Consider the following 20898-nt stretch of genomic DNA (forward strand, 5'->3'; position numbering starts at 1 on the left):
ATAGAGAGATGGGGATGGTGAGGAGCTGAGCGAGAGCTTATGGGTCAGGATTAAAGGGAGACACAGTATGGAAGGGGAAATCAAGAGGACTCCGCAACAGAGCCTGTTCTCTTTGCTCTTCTTCGCCACTGAAAATACTGTCAATTTGATCACAAGTCAAAACTAATTCACCTCTGTCACCTCCTTCCTTCAGGGACTGCAGAACAAAACCAGAGGCAGCCAAGTGAGATGAAGCCCACAAAGATCAAAACAGCTTCAGTCAAGCACTGAGCACCCTGATGCCAACAAATGAGGCCATTCGGACAGTATAAGAGTTCAGGGCAATGGGGCTGGATATCTTCATTGATAAACAGTATTTTAATCCTCTTTCCTTCCTTGTTAGAGTTATGCTTTGCCATGGTCTATATGGACCCGTTTTCTTGACTTGAGCCACCTAAGGGTGAATCTGACTTTGAACCCCAACAGAAAGTACACAGATGTAATGTAGAAGTGCTTTCTACTACAAGTTGATGAAAACACTTGATAAAAAAAACCCTGTCCTGTAGCTGATGCTTCAAGGAGAACAGTAACACTTCTGTCTTTCCCTGCTAAAGCCACAGAGCTGTTACAAAGATGATTTCCACTCTCTTCCTGTGACAGCAAAAACGCAAAACAAGACTGTTAACAGCTTTGGCAATGTTGCATAAGGAACAAATTATTCCTTTAAATTTCAGGGCAAAAAACATCTCAATAGTGAAAAACTGCAGTATTTGCACTACAAAATTTAAACCTGGATCTCAACGCATATTCAGGGATTCGACATGAGCCTCAGAGATGTCAGCGTATGGTATGTTCCCTGCACTCAGGATGGCAGAACACTCTCATGAACAAGGCCTCTAAACAACTTAGAGCAAAGCAGCATTTTTAGTCAACACTAAGGCTCTCGTTACACAGAGAAGTAAATGTTTATGCTATCCACATATATACTTTTCTGAACAGCTTGCTGGTTTTTTAAAAAAAATACACAGTACAAAGGTCTTTAGCTTCCTCTTGTTGATCATAATTACAAAACATTAATCTTTGTCAATCACCTTTGTATAAGGTTTACATTTTCTGACGCCAGAACACACTGACACAATGCCACATTCTCTCCTGGGAACCAGCAGTTTGAGCCAACTCTGAAATCATGACATAACTCTCATAAATTCCTAGAATTATGCCAGCACTGTTTGGGTATAAATGAGTCCTGAAGTAGATCCGATGATTCTCGGTCAGTCCTACACTGTCACAGAAAGGGTTCAAAGGTCTTGCAGACCAAGTCCCCCTTCTTCACTGGCTGTGACTGTCTTGCCTTGCTCCTCCTTCAACAGAATTTCCTTCTGCTTGCTCTCCAATTCAAAAGGAAATGCAGGGAAACATCTGAAGAAAATCCAGCTCAGATATTGCTACATCTTATGCACAGGAAATGTTTATAAAAATTGACTCTGAGAATGTATTTTTAATAGCAACAAAACAGAAAAAAAAAAAAAAATATATATATATATATAGTTCTTGTATTGCAGGTTTAACCTGTCTATACTCACATCTGAAATCATTTCACCATGCTAAGATCCATATTCATTTCACCACCATTGTAGACATCTAATTTAATAGCAAAGTCACTCAGGCTTCCTCTAAAACAGCAGAACAGTGATGACCTGAATCGTTCTGTTGAAATACGTAACATTTGTCTCATCCTCCCTGCTGATTTAAGAACTTCATCTAACGGCTTAAAGTCAGGTAAGAAGACTTTCAAATTAAAAAGAAATTAAAATATACCCCAAAGAACAAAAAGCAACCCAGAAACCTAGAACAGGAGATTAAGTCTGCTTTAAAAATACAAAGGCCAGATGGCTACTCAGGGTTCACAAAATATTTAGTGCCTATGCATTAAAATATGTTAAAAATTGAATTGGTTTTACAATTTAATGAAGCAGATGGGCAGAGCGTGTGCTGTTTTCTATGCACAAGAGCCCAATCAAAGCAAAACAACATCCCTGCTGATGTCCGCATGTTGGTAAACTCAAGGGATTAGTAACAATACAGAGTGGTAGTGTTTTGCCTCAAAGAAATTTGCAAATGAAGATTAATTTTAACAACTTGATGCTTATCTGATAAATAGCACTAGAAATGCAGAAAAATACATGTTCCAAAGTTGTCTTTTCAAGCAATTATTTGAAAAGGCTTTGTCACAGTGGCATGAAAATTGGTTACTGTCTACTAGTTTGTAATCGTTTCTGCCTTAGAGTGGTTTTCAGGAGCCCAAGTACTCCAGGCTGGATGTTACAAGCATTTGGCATTTCTGAATATTGATCACTCACGTTCCACTCCAGAGAAATGAGTTTGCAAAACTGTGACTTTCTTCTCAGATCTGCCAATGGCCAGGAGAGGTGAAACCACATTTCAGCATCTGCACCTCCAAATAGTGGCAAATCATCCCATTCGTACCCAGAAACAGGTGGAGCAAGAAATCACCGTGGTAGCAATAAGCTGGTGACAGGTAACACGTTGAAGCCATCACAGCATCCCGCCTGCATGCTGCACCAGATGACATCAAAACCACCAGGTACTGACACCACAGCACCTGTGACACCACAGTTGTGCTGTACTTACTGCTGCCACCCACCTGTCCTCTTCCCCCGCCTTTTCCATCATGAGGGTGCAAGATGGTCCAAAGGCGAGCAGCACCTCTGGGTGCCAGTGTGACCTCTATTTTGTGGGTCCTGAGACACTTTCTGTGCGCGCTGGTCTGCACCGTGGTGCACAGCGAGTGGCCAACCCACACCGCACCCCTCTTCCAGCATTTAAACTATCAACACCTCACCACAAACTGTTACTTTTCTGATGTCACGGTTGTTTCTTGCCCCACTCCTGTGCGCTGCTGCAGGAGCCATGCACACTGGCCGGCAGAAGGGGAGCAAGAAGCAGATTACATCTGGACAACTGGTGTTTTTATTATGTAAGATTTCCAAACAGGAAAATGGGATTTGGAGCTTTAGTTTAATGTCCAGGGATTGGATGACTGGATTAAAGCCTTTCACTCACTGTTCCATTACTCCTCTCAAGACCAGTTTATACTGCAGAGGGTGTTGCTTAGAGGAAAGGGTTATTTGCTCTAAGCTGTATCACTCGGAGTCAAGGGTTAACATGGATCACATCCAGCTTTACCAGCTCAATATCTTGTAAGAATGGAGAAACTGCTATAAGGCTGGTTTCTTCAAAGTCATAGCACGGTGAATTAGAATACAGCTGTTCTCTGAGCAGCAGGGCTACTTGTAGCTTCATTAATTTCTAAGAAAAATATCAATAAAATCTCCAACTGAATTTACACAGCACATACCCCAAGATGAAGACTTGAGTAAATCTCAACAGTAACAGCTACATGTTTATGAGCACTTCTAGCGGGAAGCCCTGTATTTTGGGGAATAAGAACAACATTTCGCATTTTCAAAGCACCTATCGCTGTACCATTTCAAACTGCTTCACAAACGTTAACTATGCAAAACGTATACTGTCCTGGGAAGCAGGTACCATTACACTCAATTACAGTTCGGTTTAGTATCACAAATGATTTGGTGCCTCCAAACTTCCGAACTCAACTGTAAGCACCAGACATCTTCCAGGGATGCGAGTTTATTTTGAAAGAAAGACAGGGAAAAAAAAGGGGGGAGAGAAGAATTAGGAGGGGAAGGGGAGACAACAGCTTTTCTACATCTTGGGCATCATAAATCCAGGCACAAAAAGGCTAGTCCCGGTCAGTGGCAGAACAACAGAACTCAGAATAGACCACACTGTTTCTTCCAGAAATGCTGCTTGTGCTCTTTGAAAGGACTCATGAGGGGCACACACCCAAAAAGGAGGAAAGTCAGTGTTAGGGCTCTGAAATGAGATGAATGGACACACAGTCCTTTCCAGAAGTGACAGCTGGTTTATTTTCCAGTGCCTGTTTCCAGAGGCTTTTTGCAGCCTCCAGCTTCGGTGGCTCATGTTCAGTCACCCGATCCCCAAGGTTTTGGGCCGGTTCAGGAGAGCAAGACCAGCACAGCTCCACACTAGGCCTGGCTCAAATGTCAGGAACTTATCCCATGGTTCAAGATAGTAATGCAGGTAGAGGGTTGAGCTCTCAAAGCATATACAAATAATTACAACACAGACTGCAGTAGATAGAAGTTAGCACTGTATGGCACACTAAATATATTCATTTAAATTCATTCCTTCCATGTATAAAATTAATATTCACCAGAAGTTCTCAAGCAAGAAACGTCACCATGAAAATGATCCCAAAGTCCTAGTTAAAGGATTCCAACCAAGACACACTAAAACCCTGCAGCTACTTCTTTTCCCAATATGCAAACTTACTGCTTCTTTTTCCAATCTGATGGGATTGTTTGACAATATTCTGTTTATGTGGCAACTTTTTAAAAATCTAATCACTTCAAGAAAATGAAATACTCTTCCCTCCGTAATCTCCCTCGGTATGGAAAGACGCTGTCCCCATTTCAGAGACGGCCCATGTAAGCTACTGGCAGGCTTGTCAGACCACAACAATTCACTCCCATTTTAGGAAAACTGAAAGAGAAAAATGAAAAATGTGGATAACAGTATTATCTTTCATCCGCTTGATATTTATCCAATCTATTCAGATTTCAGAAAAATGTCTTTGTTTCCCTTGATGTTAGAAGAGCGATCCAATCTTAGATAAGGATTGAAGCCTTGTCACAATATAAATAAAACTTTCAGAAACGCTGATCAACCATCTGCTCTCTCAGAATTAAACTGGAACTGCTGAAGTACAACACCACAGAAATAAAGTCTTTGGTGCCACGTAGCTAAAGAACGGAACCTTCAAAAAACAGCAGCTGCTTTGAAGAGAAACAATGAAAGGTCCTACAACCTTGTACAAAAACCTTTCATTGATCACTGAAAAAGATGGGATATTTCAGCAGCTTTGACAGATTCAGAGCAGTGTGCCTCCGTACCAAAAGCCCTGGTTCAGAGATCCATAAAGGAACAGGCTTTTCGTGGTAAAAACAACTCACCCTCACCCAGATTAACCTCTCGGCAGCCTCCAAATCCTGTTTTTACTTAGAAGTTTTATACTCGAGGTGAACTTCTGGAGAGTCTTAAATTTCATGCTTCACCAACATCAAAGGATGCTGCATCCTGAATGCAATGCCTTTGGGCAATATCTTAAAAGCCCACGAACTGCTGATTTTTCCCAAGTGATGTTAAATCTTGATAAGAGGGAGTTGTTTTCAAACACTTCAGGGTGAGGTACAGACACCTCTAAGTCTCAGAAGAGGACTGTAACATGATCAGAAAGTAGATGCATTTTCCAGAAGTATTAAAAACTTAATCTGTAAATGCATGAAGGGCTTGAGATAACAACGGGTAAGGAATCACAGGGACAGATAGCCATGAAACACAGCACACAACAAACAGAGGGAAGGAAAAAACAAAACAAAACAAAAAAACACACCAGAAAGCACTTTATGGTGTTGCTGGTTCATCAAGGTCAATCCGCAAGAGACTTACTGTAGCGAATACCTTCATAACATGAACATATTATCTCCATCGCTATCTTCCCTTTCTCTTATGTAACCTGACCACAAAAAGCCTTTCTGCAGGGTAGGACAAAACCATTCAAAAGGCAGAATCTTCTCCTATGTAGAAGAATCATCTGGAAGTTTCCTTCCCAGTGGAAAGAAAACGTGAAACATTTTCTGGTTAAGAAACAGCTATTATTACCATGTTTTCTACAGGACTGGTGGAAACTGATTAAGACTCCCTCAAGATACTTCACAGACCTCACTAGTTTATTTGGCAGGGTTTGCAAATCCCTCAAATACTGGAAAAAAATAAGGTGGGGGACAAATAAATAAATAAATAAAAAGGAAAAATCAAAAAAAAAGAAAGCACAAATGAATTACTGTAGCCCAGAACTTGGCAGAGACGTATGTATGCACAGATAATCTATGTAACGTGTTTGTTTCACATTCCTACTGTTCTGCACCACGCTGTAAAACCTGCTGTTATTACATGCTATACTGGCATATCTATTACTTTCCAACAAGAAAATCATTACTTTGGCCTGCCTCTTGATCTTGTTAAGTTTTGTATAGCTCACCTGGCCATTTCAAAAACACATGCTGAAAAATTGCCTATACATTCAGATACTTGACAGAAAAAAAAAAAGAAAAAAAAGTATTCTGCACTATTTAGCAAAGCCAGGATTGTACTGCATCAAATTCTACTGCCCATTTTTAACTACACCATCACTGAGTACAAATTGCACTAATATAACGGTTCAATATTCAATATAATGAAGTAGGCTCAACAGTGCTCCACCAGTCACAAAAGAGACATTACTGTCTGCTGTTTGTCAATAAACTTCCCTTTGTCGTGATTTAATCAACCTTCATTTTTAATCTGCATACATAAAACATTAAATCCTAGAAGCTTTAATTACTTTGAAAAACACTTGCTGAATAATTTAATCTCAAAGCACAGCTTTCTGCATACCACGAACATCAAGAAAGTCCTTCGGGGCAAAATCCTCCCAGTAATCCATCAGCTAAATCTGGGAGCCTTCATAGAAACAGATAACTCATTTTCAATGACTAAACACTACTTCTATGAATACTTTTAAATACAGGATTTTTCTACATGTCATGTGCAACGTCAGGCACATAGATTCAATATGGCAAAACAACATTTTAGATTTGATCTCGTCTCAAAATCAAGTCCCAGTATACCAGATATAAAACAAGGCTTTTCTTAATGGGAGGAAAATACCTCCCTGGGGGACAAAAAACCTGATACATCAAACAGATTGAGTCACTCCACCTGAGCTAGATGGACATTACTCATTTGCACAGCCAAACACAGCCACAAAACAAGCGTTAACGTATTTCTGGGCCTGCTTTGACTGACCCAACATTGTGCATATTCACAAAGAAGACACATAGTCTCTTTCACTACGATAGTCCATGTGACAAAAAGCAGAAAAGAAAGAAGTAGTTTCATCAAAATGTATATAGTAAGTGAGATGCAGTATAATTGTCCTAAGAACCACAGTCCACACCAGGTCATGGATGAATACTGACCACAGGCAGCAGAAGTGCAGACTTCTAAATCCTTTTCATAATCATAGCTGCATCTTTCAGACCCAAACGTAAATATATATTAAGTTTTGTCAAGCGCTGTATGGAAACTTTCCTAACAGTAAGATTTCATATTTAAGACTGCAGATCTTCAGGAAAAGTTCTCTTTAGCTCATATATAAAATAACCTATAATTCCTTTGCTATCCTGACAAAGATTTACAAGAGCATATAAAAAGGGAAGGAGGAACTTTCTATCATTGTCAAGCAGCAGAAGGGAAACAAAAAAAAAAAGAGAGACGATTGCTAAAAAGGCAGGGTCTTTTTCTTGTAGGAGTTAATTTATATTGACTGTCAACTATGGTACAACCACTAATAATTCACTGATTCACCAAAACATCAAAAGCGATCCCCATCATTCCATCTCTTGCAGATTGCAACCCATTACATTTCACTGGGATCTTACCTCTGTCCAAGGGCCAAGAATTTTTGCTTGGGCATCTTCCTGGAAACCATTTTTAGTTCAAATACATCTATCGTGGTTTTCTATTCCAAAGGTTAAATTGCTTCACTTACAAAACAAGCTACTCATTTCACTTCCTTTTTTTTTTTTAATTTTATGTATGAATTGATTCTTGTTACGATTTCTGCAAGATGGACACCTAGATGTAACAGAGATCAGCACCTGGAAGGCACTTCTCACCAGCTGTTTCCTCTCTTAACTGGTCAAAGTCAGGGATTTCAGTCTTACCCATCCCTCCTATTTACGTACCTTGTTTCCACTAAGCTCAGCCCAGCACACATTTTAGATGGTGGACTGGACTCATGCATTTAATAGAAATCCACTACAGTAAAATAGACAACATCATTCCCCTCATTAATGGAAATGGCTTCCAGGTAAACGTGACTATTACCCACACGGTACTTGAGCACACTGTTCAAGTGTGACACAGACAGAAAGACCAAAAAAAGGCTGTTTTTATCAGGTATTTTGCAATTTGCTAACCATTTTGTGTACTGTTCCTTTTGTCCTTATTACTAGTGCAAGTTCAAGTTCCTACAAGTGATTTCAAGACTCGCACTAATTGGAAAGCAACACTTAGTCCTGGAGCCTTGGCATCTACAGATTACTGAAAAACGGGTGAGCGGTTCAGACTCCGTCCTGCTCAGCTGAGTCACACGGGATTGTGCCGACAGCAAGAACAGACCAGGAACTTGCAGCCCTTATCGGCTGGAGTTAGACAAACAGGGAATATTAATGCTATCCAAAGCCACAGAATTATTCACATAAAATGCTGCCTTAAAGTTAGCCCTATTAAACAGTTTATAGCCAATCACTGAAAGATATACTGGATCATATCTGATCTTCAAGAGTATTCTCGTTATTTGCAGTTAAAGAGTATTTTCCTGGAATAACACATAGAGAATGGATAGTACAAGAAAATCAGATTAAGCCAACTTTGTCATTTTTAATATATTCTTTTTCAGCACTTCACAAATTCTCTAATGTGAAACTCCAGGCATAGAAGCAATCTGTACTGAAAGGAATGGAAAAATCTTGCACATGGCATTTTGAGGATCAGCCTGCATGGATGGTTTTGAGGGTGAGTATTAACAAATTCTGTCATAATCCCCTGGCAGGAGCAGCACCTTGCTTATCGCAGCACCCTTGGAGCTGTTCTACTGAGACAGCAAACGCAGCCCCATGGAAGTGTGACACTTCGGTAGTATTAACTGCGCATTAAGTGGTTGCCGCTGTGATCACTGCATCTAAGATCATCCCTGGTTCCTGTCTTCAGGGCAGAAATCCAGAGCCTCAGCTACCAAGAGCACAACTTATCTGGATTGTAAGCATAAATCTAAATATTTGTGTTCTGACATAGGTACACAAACATCAGCAAGTTTAGACTCACTCCAGCTATAATACTAACCTAACCAACAGACCGCTCCCCATATGTGAGATATCTTCTCTATTTTATTGCTTGATAACGCTTTAAGAAGGCAATCAAGTTTTCCCAAATGGTAACTGATCTCGAATGCACCGAAGCTCTTTTTATCCAACACAGGCAACTCTGACATTTCAAATTCTCAGCACAACTCCACACCTCAAACTCTGCAGACATTTCTGAAACTGCAGCCTTCAAGGACCTACCCAAGTCACAGAGAAATTCTGCAACCAGGCAAGAACAGAACAAGGGCTTTTGATTTCCAATTTCCTAATCTCTGTCCTCTTCCAAGCTAGCAGCACTCTTTCACATACATTCACCTACGTAGCACTATGGAAAAGTCTCAATTATAAAAGAACATACGATCTATAAGCCTCCAGCAAGACTTAGATTTGTTTTCCTTCTTTGTGCCTATTCTCTCTCCCATACTCAGATTCTAAGTGGTCCTCACAGGCACCTCACTACAGAAACTGAGACCTCTTCACTACCTGCAATCCATTCATTTTTACCAGTGTATTCCCATCTTTTAACTGGGGAGGCAACAAAGACTGCATTGTTTGAAAAATGGCAAACAAATGCCTTCAAACATAGGAGAACAAAACCCAATGTTGCAATATAAAAGTTTTACAAGGCAGTTGCATCAAGCGTACAACAAAGTGAAAAACAAAATAAAAGCATACCACTGCTTTTAAACAATGCACGTACATGTCACTGTCTATGTGTGTTAAAGCTATGTGTATATTAGCAGTGAGTGGGGAGAACTGGAGGTAAAAACCATTCACGTTAAGAACCTGATGACCACAACCTGTGTTTTCTGGGGGTTATATGGACCAGCTCTAGTCTGATCCAAGGGACCGAACACCCCTCAGCAGCTGGAGCACATCAGCCGCATTCCTGGAGCACACCAGCTGCCTTAATTTCATCCTAAAGGAATGAGTTCACACTTTGAAACTGCTCTGGGGTACAAGCCAAAGTTCAGCAAGTGCAATCAGGATTTGTTTCACTGCTACATTTTTGATCCAAACTAAAACGCTACAACGGCCTTACCCCAGAGTTATTGCACTGCAATACTGGGATTTACTGCAGACCAAAGGTACGCTGAAGGGCAAGATCGCATGCAAACATTTGGAGAATATTATGCCAGTGGAATTATTTCCTTGCCTAGAGATGAGCGAACACATTCAGCATCTCCCCAACCCCATTGCAGGGCAGACGGAAGAGGGAAGCCGACAAAAAAGAAATGGAATAGGTAATTAAGAGTAAAGAGAATTACAACTTCAAAAGCTATAGCAGTTTAACAGATATTAACAACAGCAGGTAAGGGCATTTATTTACTTTATACTTTCAATATGCTACTTTGGCAGACACTGTTCTTCCTTTTTACAGAGAAGAAAAAAAGTCCTGTTCTGAAGGACCATTTCATTGCAGGAAAGAAGTGCTATTAAATCCACTTAGGCTGGCAACTGTGAGATGAACTAAAGCACAAGCTGGTGTTGCACTGCATCGTACTTGCCTAGCTTACACTTCAGAGTGGAATCTTTACTCGCTCAGAAATAAGACAAGATTTATGGCCAATATAACTGTTTCCTAGATACTAATAACACATTTAATAAAGCATAACCTGAATGAAGTAAAAGATAAAGGGGAAAACTCTCAAAGTTGGTGTTGAGAAGGAGAGTTGTTCTGTGTTTGGGGTTTTTTACTGTTGTTGTTTTGCTTGTTTTTTTTAGAATAAAAAGCCTGATTTTGATCTCCAGCTGGGCTGGGGACAGTAGCTCCAAAGAAAAATAATGCAAGGAGGTGGCCAGAAGGGGGGAGGTAAATAGACCTCAGGAATGGGACGTTTTCAGTGAAGAAGCTTACCTTTTCTTTACATGCTGACTATATTCCCTTGCTGACATGATATATGGCCCTGCATGTGCTTCTTTCAGAAATTATCTATCATCTCTCCACACGGTCGTATGGAGTGAGATAGCTACCGTAAGATTCTTGGGTTTGGTATATAGGATGTAAATAAGAGTAAAAAGATATGCCCTGAGCTGCTACATAAGGCCATGTTGCCCACAGAATTAGAACACTAAAGCCTCTTCTCCTCAAGTTTTTCCTTTTGTTGAATAAGCAGGGACTTTCTATATTACAGTTAATTATACTATGAGGAAGATAAGAAGGAACCTCCTTTTCTTAAATTCTTGTTTATACTTACAAATATAAATACAACAGAGACCAGAAATAATAAAAATTCTGATTTCCTCTGACATATCAATATATATTCCACAAGGATTACTCCATTTTCATTGTCTGACCAGTGCATTCTTTAAACTACAAGCTTACTGTATATTAACATAATTAACATTACAGGATAGGAAATCAGAGTGTGGAGTTACTCTAACAGAGTAAAATTCTATTCAGATGTCTGCCTGTCTTCCATTGCTTCCACCAAGACATGATTGTGGCAGCCAAGGCAGGTTACCACGAGTCTATTCTCTTCCATGCCCTCAAAGCTAACAGTCTCCCAGTACAGAATGAAAACACTGGATTGCAATGGAAGTATCTAAACACATAAATTCATTATAAATACGTTACTGTCCTCTGTTCTGAGACTCGTCTTATGATGTTGATGAAAGCCAGCGGTAGATTTAAGTGAGACGACATTCTTCAAATGATTATCAATGGGGAAATAAGAGTAAGATCTTTGTTATGTTGTTATTTACACTGAGATATTGCAGAGATCTTTCCAAATAAGGTAAAAATTCACAGAATCACAGAATGGTTCCTAAGAGAAGATCTTCAGCAAGTACTACCAAGAAGATCTTCTTGAACTGCACTTTTTCTGACTAAAGCAACCCTATTTTCATAGGCATTTTGTGTTTTTTAGAACTGTCATAAGATGATCTGATTTAAACAGTTCCTCCATAAGGTTCAAAACCATGGCACATCATTACTCCTAATTAAGTGTACTGAGGCTCAAGTCCTTATTCTGAAAGACACACTTAATATATATTAAACGCTTTGATTTTACCAGCCTCTGAAGCCTTATGATGGGAAAGGGAGAAAGGAAGTCTGAGCCATCAGGAGCAGAAAGAACAAACACGGAGGATGAATGATCAGTCGCACTGGCAGTGTTTGATTTAGTTTCTTGCACTCACCCAGCATTTCAAACAAGTTTAATGGTCTTCCTACTAGCGTTTGGAATTCTCTCTGTATTTCCAGAAAGAAAACTCTAACATTTACTCAGTTTGTTTTCTAGAAAGCTACAAAATGCTTTCCCTCCACCCCCTGAAGGAATGTAAATTGCAAGTGTTGCCCCAGGCAGTTGAAAATAACCCCCAAAAGCCTTTGAAGAATCTTTATTTTCCTTAAATTATCACATTGTTTGATACTTCCTAATTGATTTTCTTGAAGAACATCCTCCAAATGTCAGAGGGCTTTTATCTTGGTTTAGAATAATTCAAAACTATTTACAGTTTCTCTATATAAATAACACATAATAAGTTATGTGGCTGTTGCCAACAGTGTTAGGAACAATTAGAAAAGGTCTTTTAGTTTCAGCCTCAGATCTGTAGGTCATCCAGTGTCCTTCCTAATGGATAAATACAGTAATTTATCATCATCAGTCACCATCAGCATTGTTCTTTTTACTATCATATATTCATGAACATTATTCGATGCAGCTGAGTGGAGCATAAAAGAAGTGTATGATTAAAGTGGAAAGGGACAGAGTTTGAGACAGTAAAGATTTTGTGGCTCATGCATGGACTAGAAATATGACACAGGGCTTACAAGACTTACAAAGACAGCATCAACAAATTACAGCTAATTACAGGACACGCGCATTCATAGCAGCAGGCGCATCTGCCTACATCTGGCAGTACAATGTTAAAGAAAGTATAACTTGTGAAGTACAGTCTTGTACAGTTTTTCCATAGGCCAGGCATATTTCAAAGCCTTGTTAGTTTAAAAAATAAACAAACAAACACACAACAAACAACAAAAACTAAGAAGATACCTCTCTAAGGATCACGTTACATTCCTCCTTATTACCATAACGGGAAGACAGTCTGTGTTCACGTTTGTGAGACATTCACGTGTATGTAATCTCTGAATGCCCTCAAGTTATTAAAAAATGCAAAGATGATGGCTTTCAAAATCTAGAGTAACAACAAACAACATCTCTGTTTGCTTAAAGAGCTCTTCCCTCTTGTTAATTATCAAAACAGCTTGCCTGAAGCAATACTTTCAGTTGGAAAATACTGGAAAGAAATACTGAAAGCATATTTCAAAATAGCTAACACAATATGTATGTTCAAGTTTCTGAGGCGACTATGTAACCTACAGCATGCCTGCAATTACTTTAACACAGAAGAGCCAAAAAGATTGCCCTGCTTTACAGTTTCTGATTCACTGCATTAAGTAATCCCTTTAATCCACCTGCAAAATGGAGGGCTCTAAACGCTGAAAACACAGGTGCTGTGTTACGCTGCACAGATTCCCACATGCTGTTTTGAAAGCAAGAACCTGCAAAAAGGCACCAGAGCCATGAGGAGAGGGCACAAGGGGCAAGAGAGCGCGGGGTGATTGTCCCACCCTGCAGCCACCAATGGAGACTCTTCATGGTTGTGCTCCTGGCACGTGCCCCGGGCAGAGGCTGGAAAAGTTCTCTGGAAAGTTCTCTGGGAAGTTCTGTGTTAGGAAACTGAGCTCCTGAAGAGACACTGGTCACTTCTGAATTTAGGATGTACAGAGAAACACACTTAAGTGCTATACAGCCACTTAAAAAAACCTCATCCGACTGCTCTCTCAAACTACTGAGATTCTATACGTACACAGACCATTTACAAGAGGTCATTTAAAATTATGCTTCCCAATTAACACCAGAAGCATTTAACAAACGATATTGTACTTGCCCCTGCTCCATGGAGCTCCAACCAGAAGACTGGAAATGCAATGAAGATGGAAGACGAGCTTCAGGCTTCTTGTGCTCAGCACCACAACCAAGTACGTGACTCAACTATATCAGAACAGCCATTTGGCAAAGAATTGAGACATTTGAGAACGAATTGAGGCCATGTGTATCATTCGAAAGATGACACGTCCTGTGCCTTCCCCTAGAACTTGAATCCTGAATGATATTCCAAACCACAACAATCAACACATTTTCACATAAGCTTCTTGTCATATGTTCAACAGATACTGCAAGCCTGTAATACTTCTGGACCCAGCACAGATATAGTATGGCATATATACAGTGCATGAAATAGAATTTAAAAGTTAAAGCTAATATTGAGATGTCAATGCTTTAAGAAATATTCTGGGCATAATAATACAACCTTATTTCTCCACTTTTATTGGCTTTTTTCACCCGACATTTCTGACATTATGTTGAACCGTGCAAACCAGAATGTTTGATGCATTGCTGCAATAAAACAAATAAAAAGTTCCGCCAGGTTCGTAAGAAGGAAAAATGCAAAGTCACTTTGGATTATGTACTAAAACAGAATTTTCTATTTCATCCTGAAGCCAACTCTGAACACAACCAAGAGCAGAAGATGTGGAGCTGACTAACTAAATCTTTTGAGTTACAGGAACTGTGGTACATATACGATTAAGAGTTTAAGTTTCTCCCCGACCCATCAAGCTCAAAATGACCTGCGTGGGGCAGGGGAGAGCCCTTTTACCTTGATAAGATCTCATTAAGATGAGTACGGCTCTGGACAGACACAGCTATCCATCAACAATTCTCCCACTGCAACATCAGTCTTTCTTTGGGAAAAGAAGGCAATGAAAGAAGACAAAAATTATAAACTATTTTGGCTTTTTTCACTGAAAAATAAAACTGAGATTGTTCTCTTTTGTTCAGGTGTGTTTTTAGAAAACACCCATTTTTTTTTTTTGTTGGCTACAGAAACAGATGCTGAGACAGAGAAAATTCAACTCTTTAAATCAAGGCATTGAAGCAAACAGTAGTTAGTTGTGCTTGTATGTATACTAAACATGTCATTTAAATGCTTACCAAATAATTTCCCTATTCAGTGCAAGACAACACAGTCTGATTTCATTTTCTCTTATCTGTTTTTAAGCAGAATAATGTAGTAGATTCTAAAATAACATATAGTAAAGAAAAAAGAAGAAAAACTGGGTTTTTCTTATTTTAAAATCAATTTTAAGAAGACCTTAAGTTGGAAGAGTGAGAGAGGCTCAGGAGAGAATGATTATAAATTTCAAAGGTCTGTCTTCTATACACACAAAGAACAGCAAGGAGCACCAGGTGGTGTAGATCATCTGGTTTTTGTAAACAGACTGAAGCCTCACAAAGGTAATACCTAGAGGAATTATCTTAGTTTTTTATCTGCAAAGACAGCAACATTCATCAACCAGCAAGCCATACAGGTACATCATATTTTTCAAATATGTTGTGTCCACTGACTACTGAATAGTTGTGCCTTCTAAAAGTGATCATTAAATGTCACTGTCCAAGACCCCAGGACGGTTCTTAAAAGCTACAAGATGAAAAACACTATTTTTTGAACTGTTTGAGAAGTGAGGGAGCCACATCCACTCCTGACACAAGGGCTCAAGTGACAGAAGTCTGAACACTTTGACAAAGCTTTCCAGAAACACAAGTAATTTACAGCTATTTTCCTTTCTACAGATATATCATCCAAACATAAAAGTGTAATTTTGGTAATAAATATGAGTCATCATTTAGCAAAGAGTTGAGAATAAATCTGGGTAATTTATCAAACCGATTGCTGAAACATCAATAGCACTGTTAATGGAAGTGTTATTAGATGCCTCGGCCCAGGGGAGGTTTTGTTTAAAAATAGCATCAGGGGAACTATTGGACATGAAGTTGTAACCAATTTAGTTATAAGCTGATGGCTATGGATGCTTCAATCAGTCGATTCAAGCCTGTATTTAAGTGGAGAGTCAGTCCCAACATTAGCCTGCTATAATTAGAAATTATAGCTCAGGTCCTAAACCTATAAACTTACCACAAATTAATCAACTTTGATATGACTATCCTCAAAATATCTGTAAAGCTGGACTTTGAAACCAAGAGATTTACATTTACACTTAGAAGATATTGGCATAATTCCTTGTTCCTTCTTGGACTTCCCAGAGGCCCAACCACTTCTGAAAAGATTTGCTGTTCCTACTATCTCAGGAAACCCTCTCGGTGCAAATGCACCTTCTTCTTAAAAAATAAATCAATAAACTACAGGTGTTACCTGTAGTGACACTCCAGGTTTACAGACGCTCACCAAACAAAATGCCATGTTAAACAAGAGTACCTGGCCAGAGATGGATTTTGTGAACGCCCTAAGAAGGCTGCATCTTCCACATGGACCACAGCAACAGTGCTATGGGGTATGGAAAACCACAGTGAACATAGAGCCCCTGTTTGTTCTTCTCCACATGCCCACCACGGCTGCAGCTCTGTAACCACAATAAGCCAACAAAACCTTCTAACCCATAATAACCCTGTGTTAAGACCACAGCCACATCACACTAGTAACAGTTCCCAGCATAAACCTGGAGTCAGACACAGCCTGCGAACCAGCCCTGGCCAGGGCTGAGCTCTGATCACACACATCTGGGCTGCTGTGAAGGTGCATGAGTGGCCCTGGTGTTCACAGAGACCCACCAACCGTGGCCTCATTCCATACAGAGCTTGATGCATCCTTATTTAAAGCCAAAGAACAATTTGCCATGACATCCTTAGGATCTAAAACAACAGGCAATCAAAGTTGCTTCAATATCTTTTACCAAGAAAACCAAACGTGGTCTGGAAAAAACTGATGCAAATATACAGGATTTCATATTGACACGTCATGCAGCCAGGCACAGCAGGTAGAGCAGCAGTCCCCCCATCCACCACTGAGAGAGGCTGAAAACTCCAGAGCACTTAGATAATAATATTTCTATATTTAGGATAATTTCATAATATTTAGCATGTTTTAAATTGAGAACTTACTGCTGTTCCTCATTACAACCTATAAAAGCAGTCAAACTGGTAATTTTTGGCACATAATGTTAAGCCCACCTCCCACCTCCAACAACATAAAGCCATTCTGGCAATTCAACACATCTGAATTGACTATAAGGAAATAAAGACTGGTTAAGTTCAAGTACCTTTTATTGCATCTAAAAGCAGTATTTCTCTAAAGCAAAACAACATCCTTGAAATTTACAAGCTCTGTGAACCTCTAAGACTATTTAAAACGATGACTTTTCCATAAATTTTACTATGAAATTTAAGTACTGATGGAAGTTACCCATCTTTTCCAGATAATGTAACTTATGTAATTAATTTATTCAAGAAGGCTCCCGAAACTCAGATGTATTATTTTATCAGTATTACATGAAAATATGCTGTAATGCATACACTTTTCAGCAAAAAGCATACATCTTATAATTTATCTAAATCAACGGGTTCACTACTATTTAAAGGGCTACTCAAAAGCTTAACATGCAGTCTGGGTGTGCAGGCAGGGCTGGATACTCAGATACAGGCTTTCTAAAACATAACTGCGCACAGCAGCTTTCACTGTTGGCGTTTTTCACCCAACGTTTGCGTATCAGAGAAAATGAAGCTCTGTAGATGCACGTAACGGAGAATAAAAACGTGAAATACGGCTCCCCACAAGCCGCAAGCCCCGTTCGGCGTGCCGGAGTTGAAACAGAAAGAAGTAGTGACAATGTACCAAAAAACCACTGCTGAATCTCGGGATGCTGTTGGAATTAGCGCATTTTTAAGTACTTGGGGGCGAGGGAGAGCTGCGCCGCGCGGTCTCGCCCGGCGGGCGGGGCGGGCAGGTGGCGGCCCCGGCTCGGCCACGCCGGCCCTGCAGCAGCGGGTACCGGAGGGACCCACCGGGGTGATCGGTGCGGAGGGTCCCACCGGGGGATTCAGTGGGAACACGCACAACCTCATCTCTCCTGATGCGTTTGCGCTACCGCCCTGGAGCAACAGATACAGCGGTCTGGTAATGAAAACTTCGATTCTGTGATGACGGCAGCCAAGTTCAGCCGCTCCCCCGGTTCTCATCCCTTAACACGCGGAAGCCGCCCCAGACTCGCCCGTTTCGATACCGAGCCAGTACCGAGTGTTACCGGATCGAGAGGCGCCGGTACCCCGGCCAGCCTCCCCCCACCAGCCCGCGGGGAGGCACACGACTGCTGACGGGGAGCTGTCAAAATCCTCCCAGGAAACCTCCCCGTCCCCGCGCGGCCGCTCCAGCCCCGGACCGGGCGGCGACGCGGAGCGCGGCCCCGTGGGTCCCCGAGCAGCTCCGCCGCGGGCACAGGGCGCCCCCCGCGCCCCGCTCCCGGGCGCACCGTACCGCCGTCGGCAGCCCCGGTCCGCGCCCCCATCCCCGCTGCCGGCAGGGCAGGGTGCCCCCGCCCCTGTGCCTCCCCCGCGGCGCAACTCGCGGGGAAGCAGAGCACAAACTCCTGCGGGACCCGCCGCCGCCGGTGGTCGGGGCTGACCGACACCCCAGCCGCGGGGCGGGGCCGGGCAAGGTTGGGTCCCCTCCGAGCGGCCCCACCGCTCTCCCCGCGCCCCCCGAGGGGGCTTCGCGGGGCTTCCGCATCCCCCGGCTGAGCGGCACGAAGGCTTCCACCGCCCCTCCTCCAGACTTCTACCCAGCTCCGCACAACTTCGCCGGGACGGCAGCCGCTCCTCCCGACCTCCATCCACCCCCCGGCCCCTCGCCGCCTCCCGCCGCGGGTCTCACCTGGTCGGGCTGCGGCGGCGGCGGGTTCCCCCTGCCGCCTGGGTGCGCCGGCTGCTCCTTCATGGCTGTCATCGCAGGGGGCTCGCCTCGGCTCGGTGCCTCTCACTGCCGCTGCGGCCCCGGGCACCCCTCCCTCGGCGCCAGCCGCATGACACCAGCCTCCCCTGGAAGTGGCGCGGCGGAGGAGGAGGAGGAGGAGGAGAAAGGGGAGGACAGGCGGGGGGCGCGGAGCCACCGCCGCGGCAGCGCCGCTACCGCAGTGCCCCGCCGCGCCGGTGCTCAGGGGGCGCCCGGCCCCGCGGTGCCCCGCGCCGGGGGACGGCCGCGCATCACCGCCGGGCGCCGGCCGCGGAGCGCCCCGCGGCGGGCACGCTCTGCCCGCCCCGCTCCGCTCCCCTCCGCTCCGCCCGCCGTGGGCCGGCCCGCCTCGTCCCGCCGCCGCCAGCAGGTGTCACAGCGGCTCCCGCCGGCCCGGGAGAGACCATCCGCGCCCCCGCCACGGGGGCGTCGCTGCCGCGCTGCCCGCCCCCGCTCCCGCCCCGCGGGTACCGGCCCCTGCCCGCGGGGCTCTTCTCAGGCTACCCGGCTGCTGCCGCCCCGCCGCCGGCAGAGAGAAACCATGGGGGAGGTCAATATAAAAAAGCGGGAAGGAAGCACAGTTGTGCCTTTAGTTAATGTTTCTTGGCTCCCACAGCTCAGACGGCCCCAGGGCAGGGCAGAAGCTGCCCCTGCCCCAGCCCCGCCACTTCAGCTGCGAGCGACCGAAGGTGGCTCTCCCGAGCTGTACGGGAATGTCCCCTGGCCTGGGAAGCTCAGGGTGGAGCATCGCAACCCGTGTCTTCATGAAAGCCCTCATCGCATGAAGCCTTTTAGCTAAAGTCAGCATAGGAGGCCCTTAGATAGAGCTAGAAAAAAGGAGAACTTAGGGAAGACCTTATGGACACAATTATGTGTCCTAAAGCCACATCATCAGGTGGTAATGAGGGGTTTTTTTATAAGGACCAACAAAGGAGACCATCAGAAATTTGTTTTTAACCAGCAAGACACAGTTGAAAATGTGAAGGTAGATGGTAACTCCAGGGACAACGAACATGAGCCTTTGAAAGAAGAACCTCAAACACTTAGTCTTGAGTTGGGCTGTTTGTTAAATCTAGTCAATTTCAGGATCCTGCTCACAGTGGCATTGTGGAAGGAAGGATTGTCACCGTGGAGGAGAGGGTGTGCTGGGACAGGGAAGGGACGTGTGGCTGATGGGAGCAGCCCCAGGGCTCTCTTAGCCAGCCTGGGTCTCAAGAGACTGCAAGGGAGAAGGAAAGCTGTCAGCACATAATGAGAGAAGTGCTTGATCTTTTTTAATATTTTTTGCATCAGGCCTCACAAGGTCGGTCTGTTCTGACTGAATGGTGAGCATAATTAAGAGCACTGACAAAGATCTGAGATTTCAGCCTCCAGTGGGAACAGGTTAGAAGGGCACAGGGAGATGACAAGAGACTGGGAAATTATAGACCAGCCAGCCAAAGAATACTCAGTATTGAGTATTTCCATCTTCCTGTATCACCCATCACTGTGTTGACTCCACCAATCAACAGACACAAGTTCTCTTGAAGTCCCAAAAAAAGTTCTAGAAAACGTAAGTAAATTAACTTTGCAAGCACCTAGACGAAAACTAGATGACGACTAATAGCTATCATTAATTTGTCAAGAGCAAATCATGTCAAGCAAATCTAATTTCTTTCTTTAATAGGGTAACAGGCCTGTGGATAGGAGAACAGTAAATGTCATCTGTCTTGATGCAGAAGGGCTTCCAGCACTGTCTTCCAGGACAATTTAATGAGGAAGAGAGAAACAATCTGAATAAGACTAAAACAAGCATCTACAAAACTGTCTTCACAGCTTATCCTTTCCAGGGGCTCCCAGCCCCAGCACAAGGCTGCAGTGGGGGAGTCCCTCAATGGTCCATCCTGGTGTGGTTTGGCCACGTTTCCATCAGCACCAGGGTGGTGTAGTGCACTATGTCATCAGATTCACAAACAGTGTGAAGCTGGGGAGGATGCCCAGGACGTTGGAGGACACCATCAGAAGTAAATGTGAT

The 20898-nt window shown here is 42.9% G+C and overlaps 1 protein-coding gene across 3 annotated transcripts in view; it reads right to left on the bottom strand.

Moving 5' to 3' along the window:
- The window catches only part of DPP10 (dipeptidyl peptidase like 10), a gene marked incomplete at both ends in the record, with an annotated part of 492309 nt that overhangs the window by 249946 nt on the left and 221465 nt on the right, over positions 1 to 20898 (bottom strand). The window contains one exon of one of the 3 annotated variants that reach the window (XM_080346725.1): positions 18807 to 18878. The exons of the other annotated variants lie outside the window; for them this stretch is intronic. Within the exon in view, the coding sequence (XP_080202851.1) occupies positions 18807 to 18878 (72 nt within the window). Of the gene's footprint in view, positions 1 to 18806; positions 18879 to 20898 lie in introns of those variants that run through there. 3 annotated transcript variants of the gene reach the window in all.

This window comes from Nesoenas mayeri, assembly GCF_963082525.1.
Source record: "Nesoenas mayeri genome assembly, chromosome: 6".
Lineage (NCBI taxonomy): Eukaryota > Metazoa > Chordata > Aves > Columbiformes > Columbidae > Nesoenas > Nesoenas mayeri.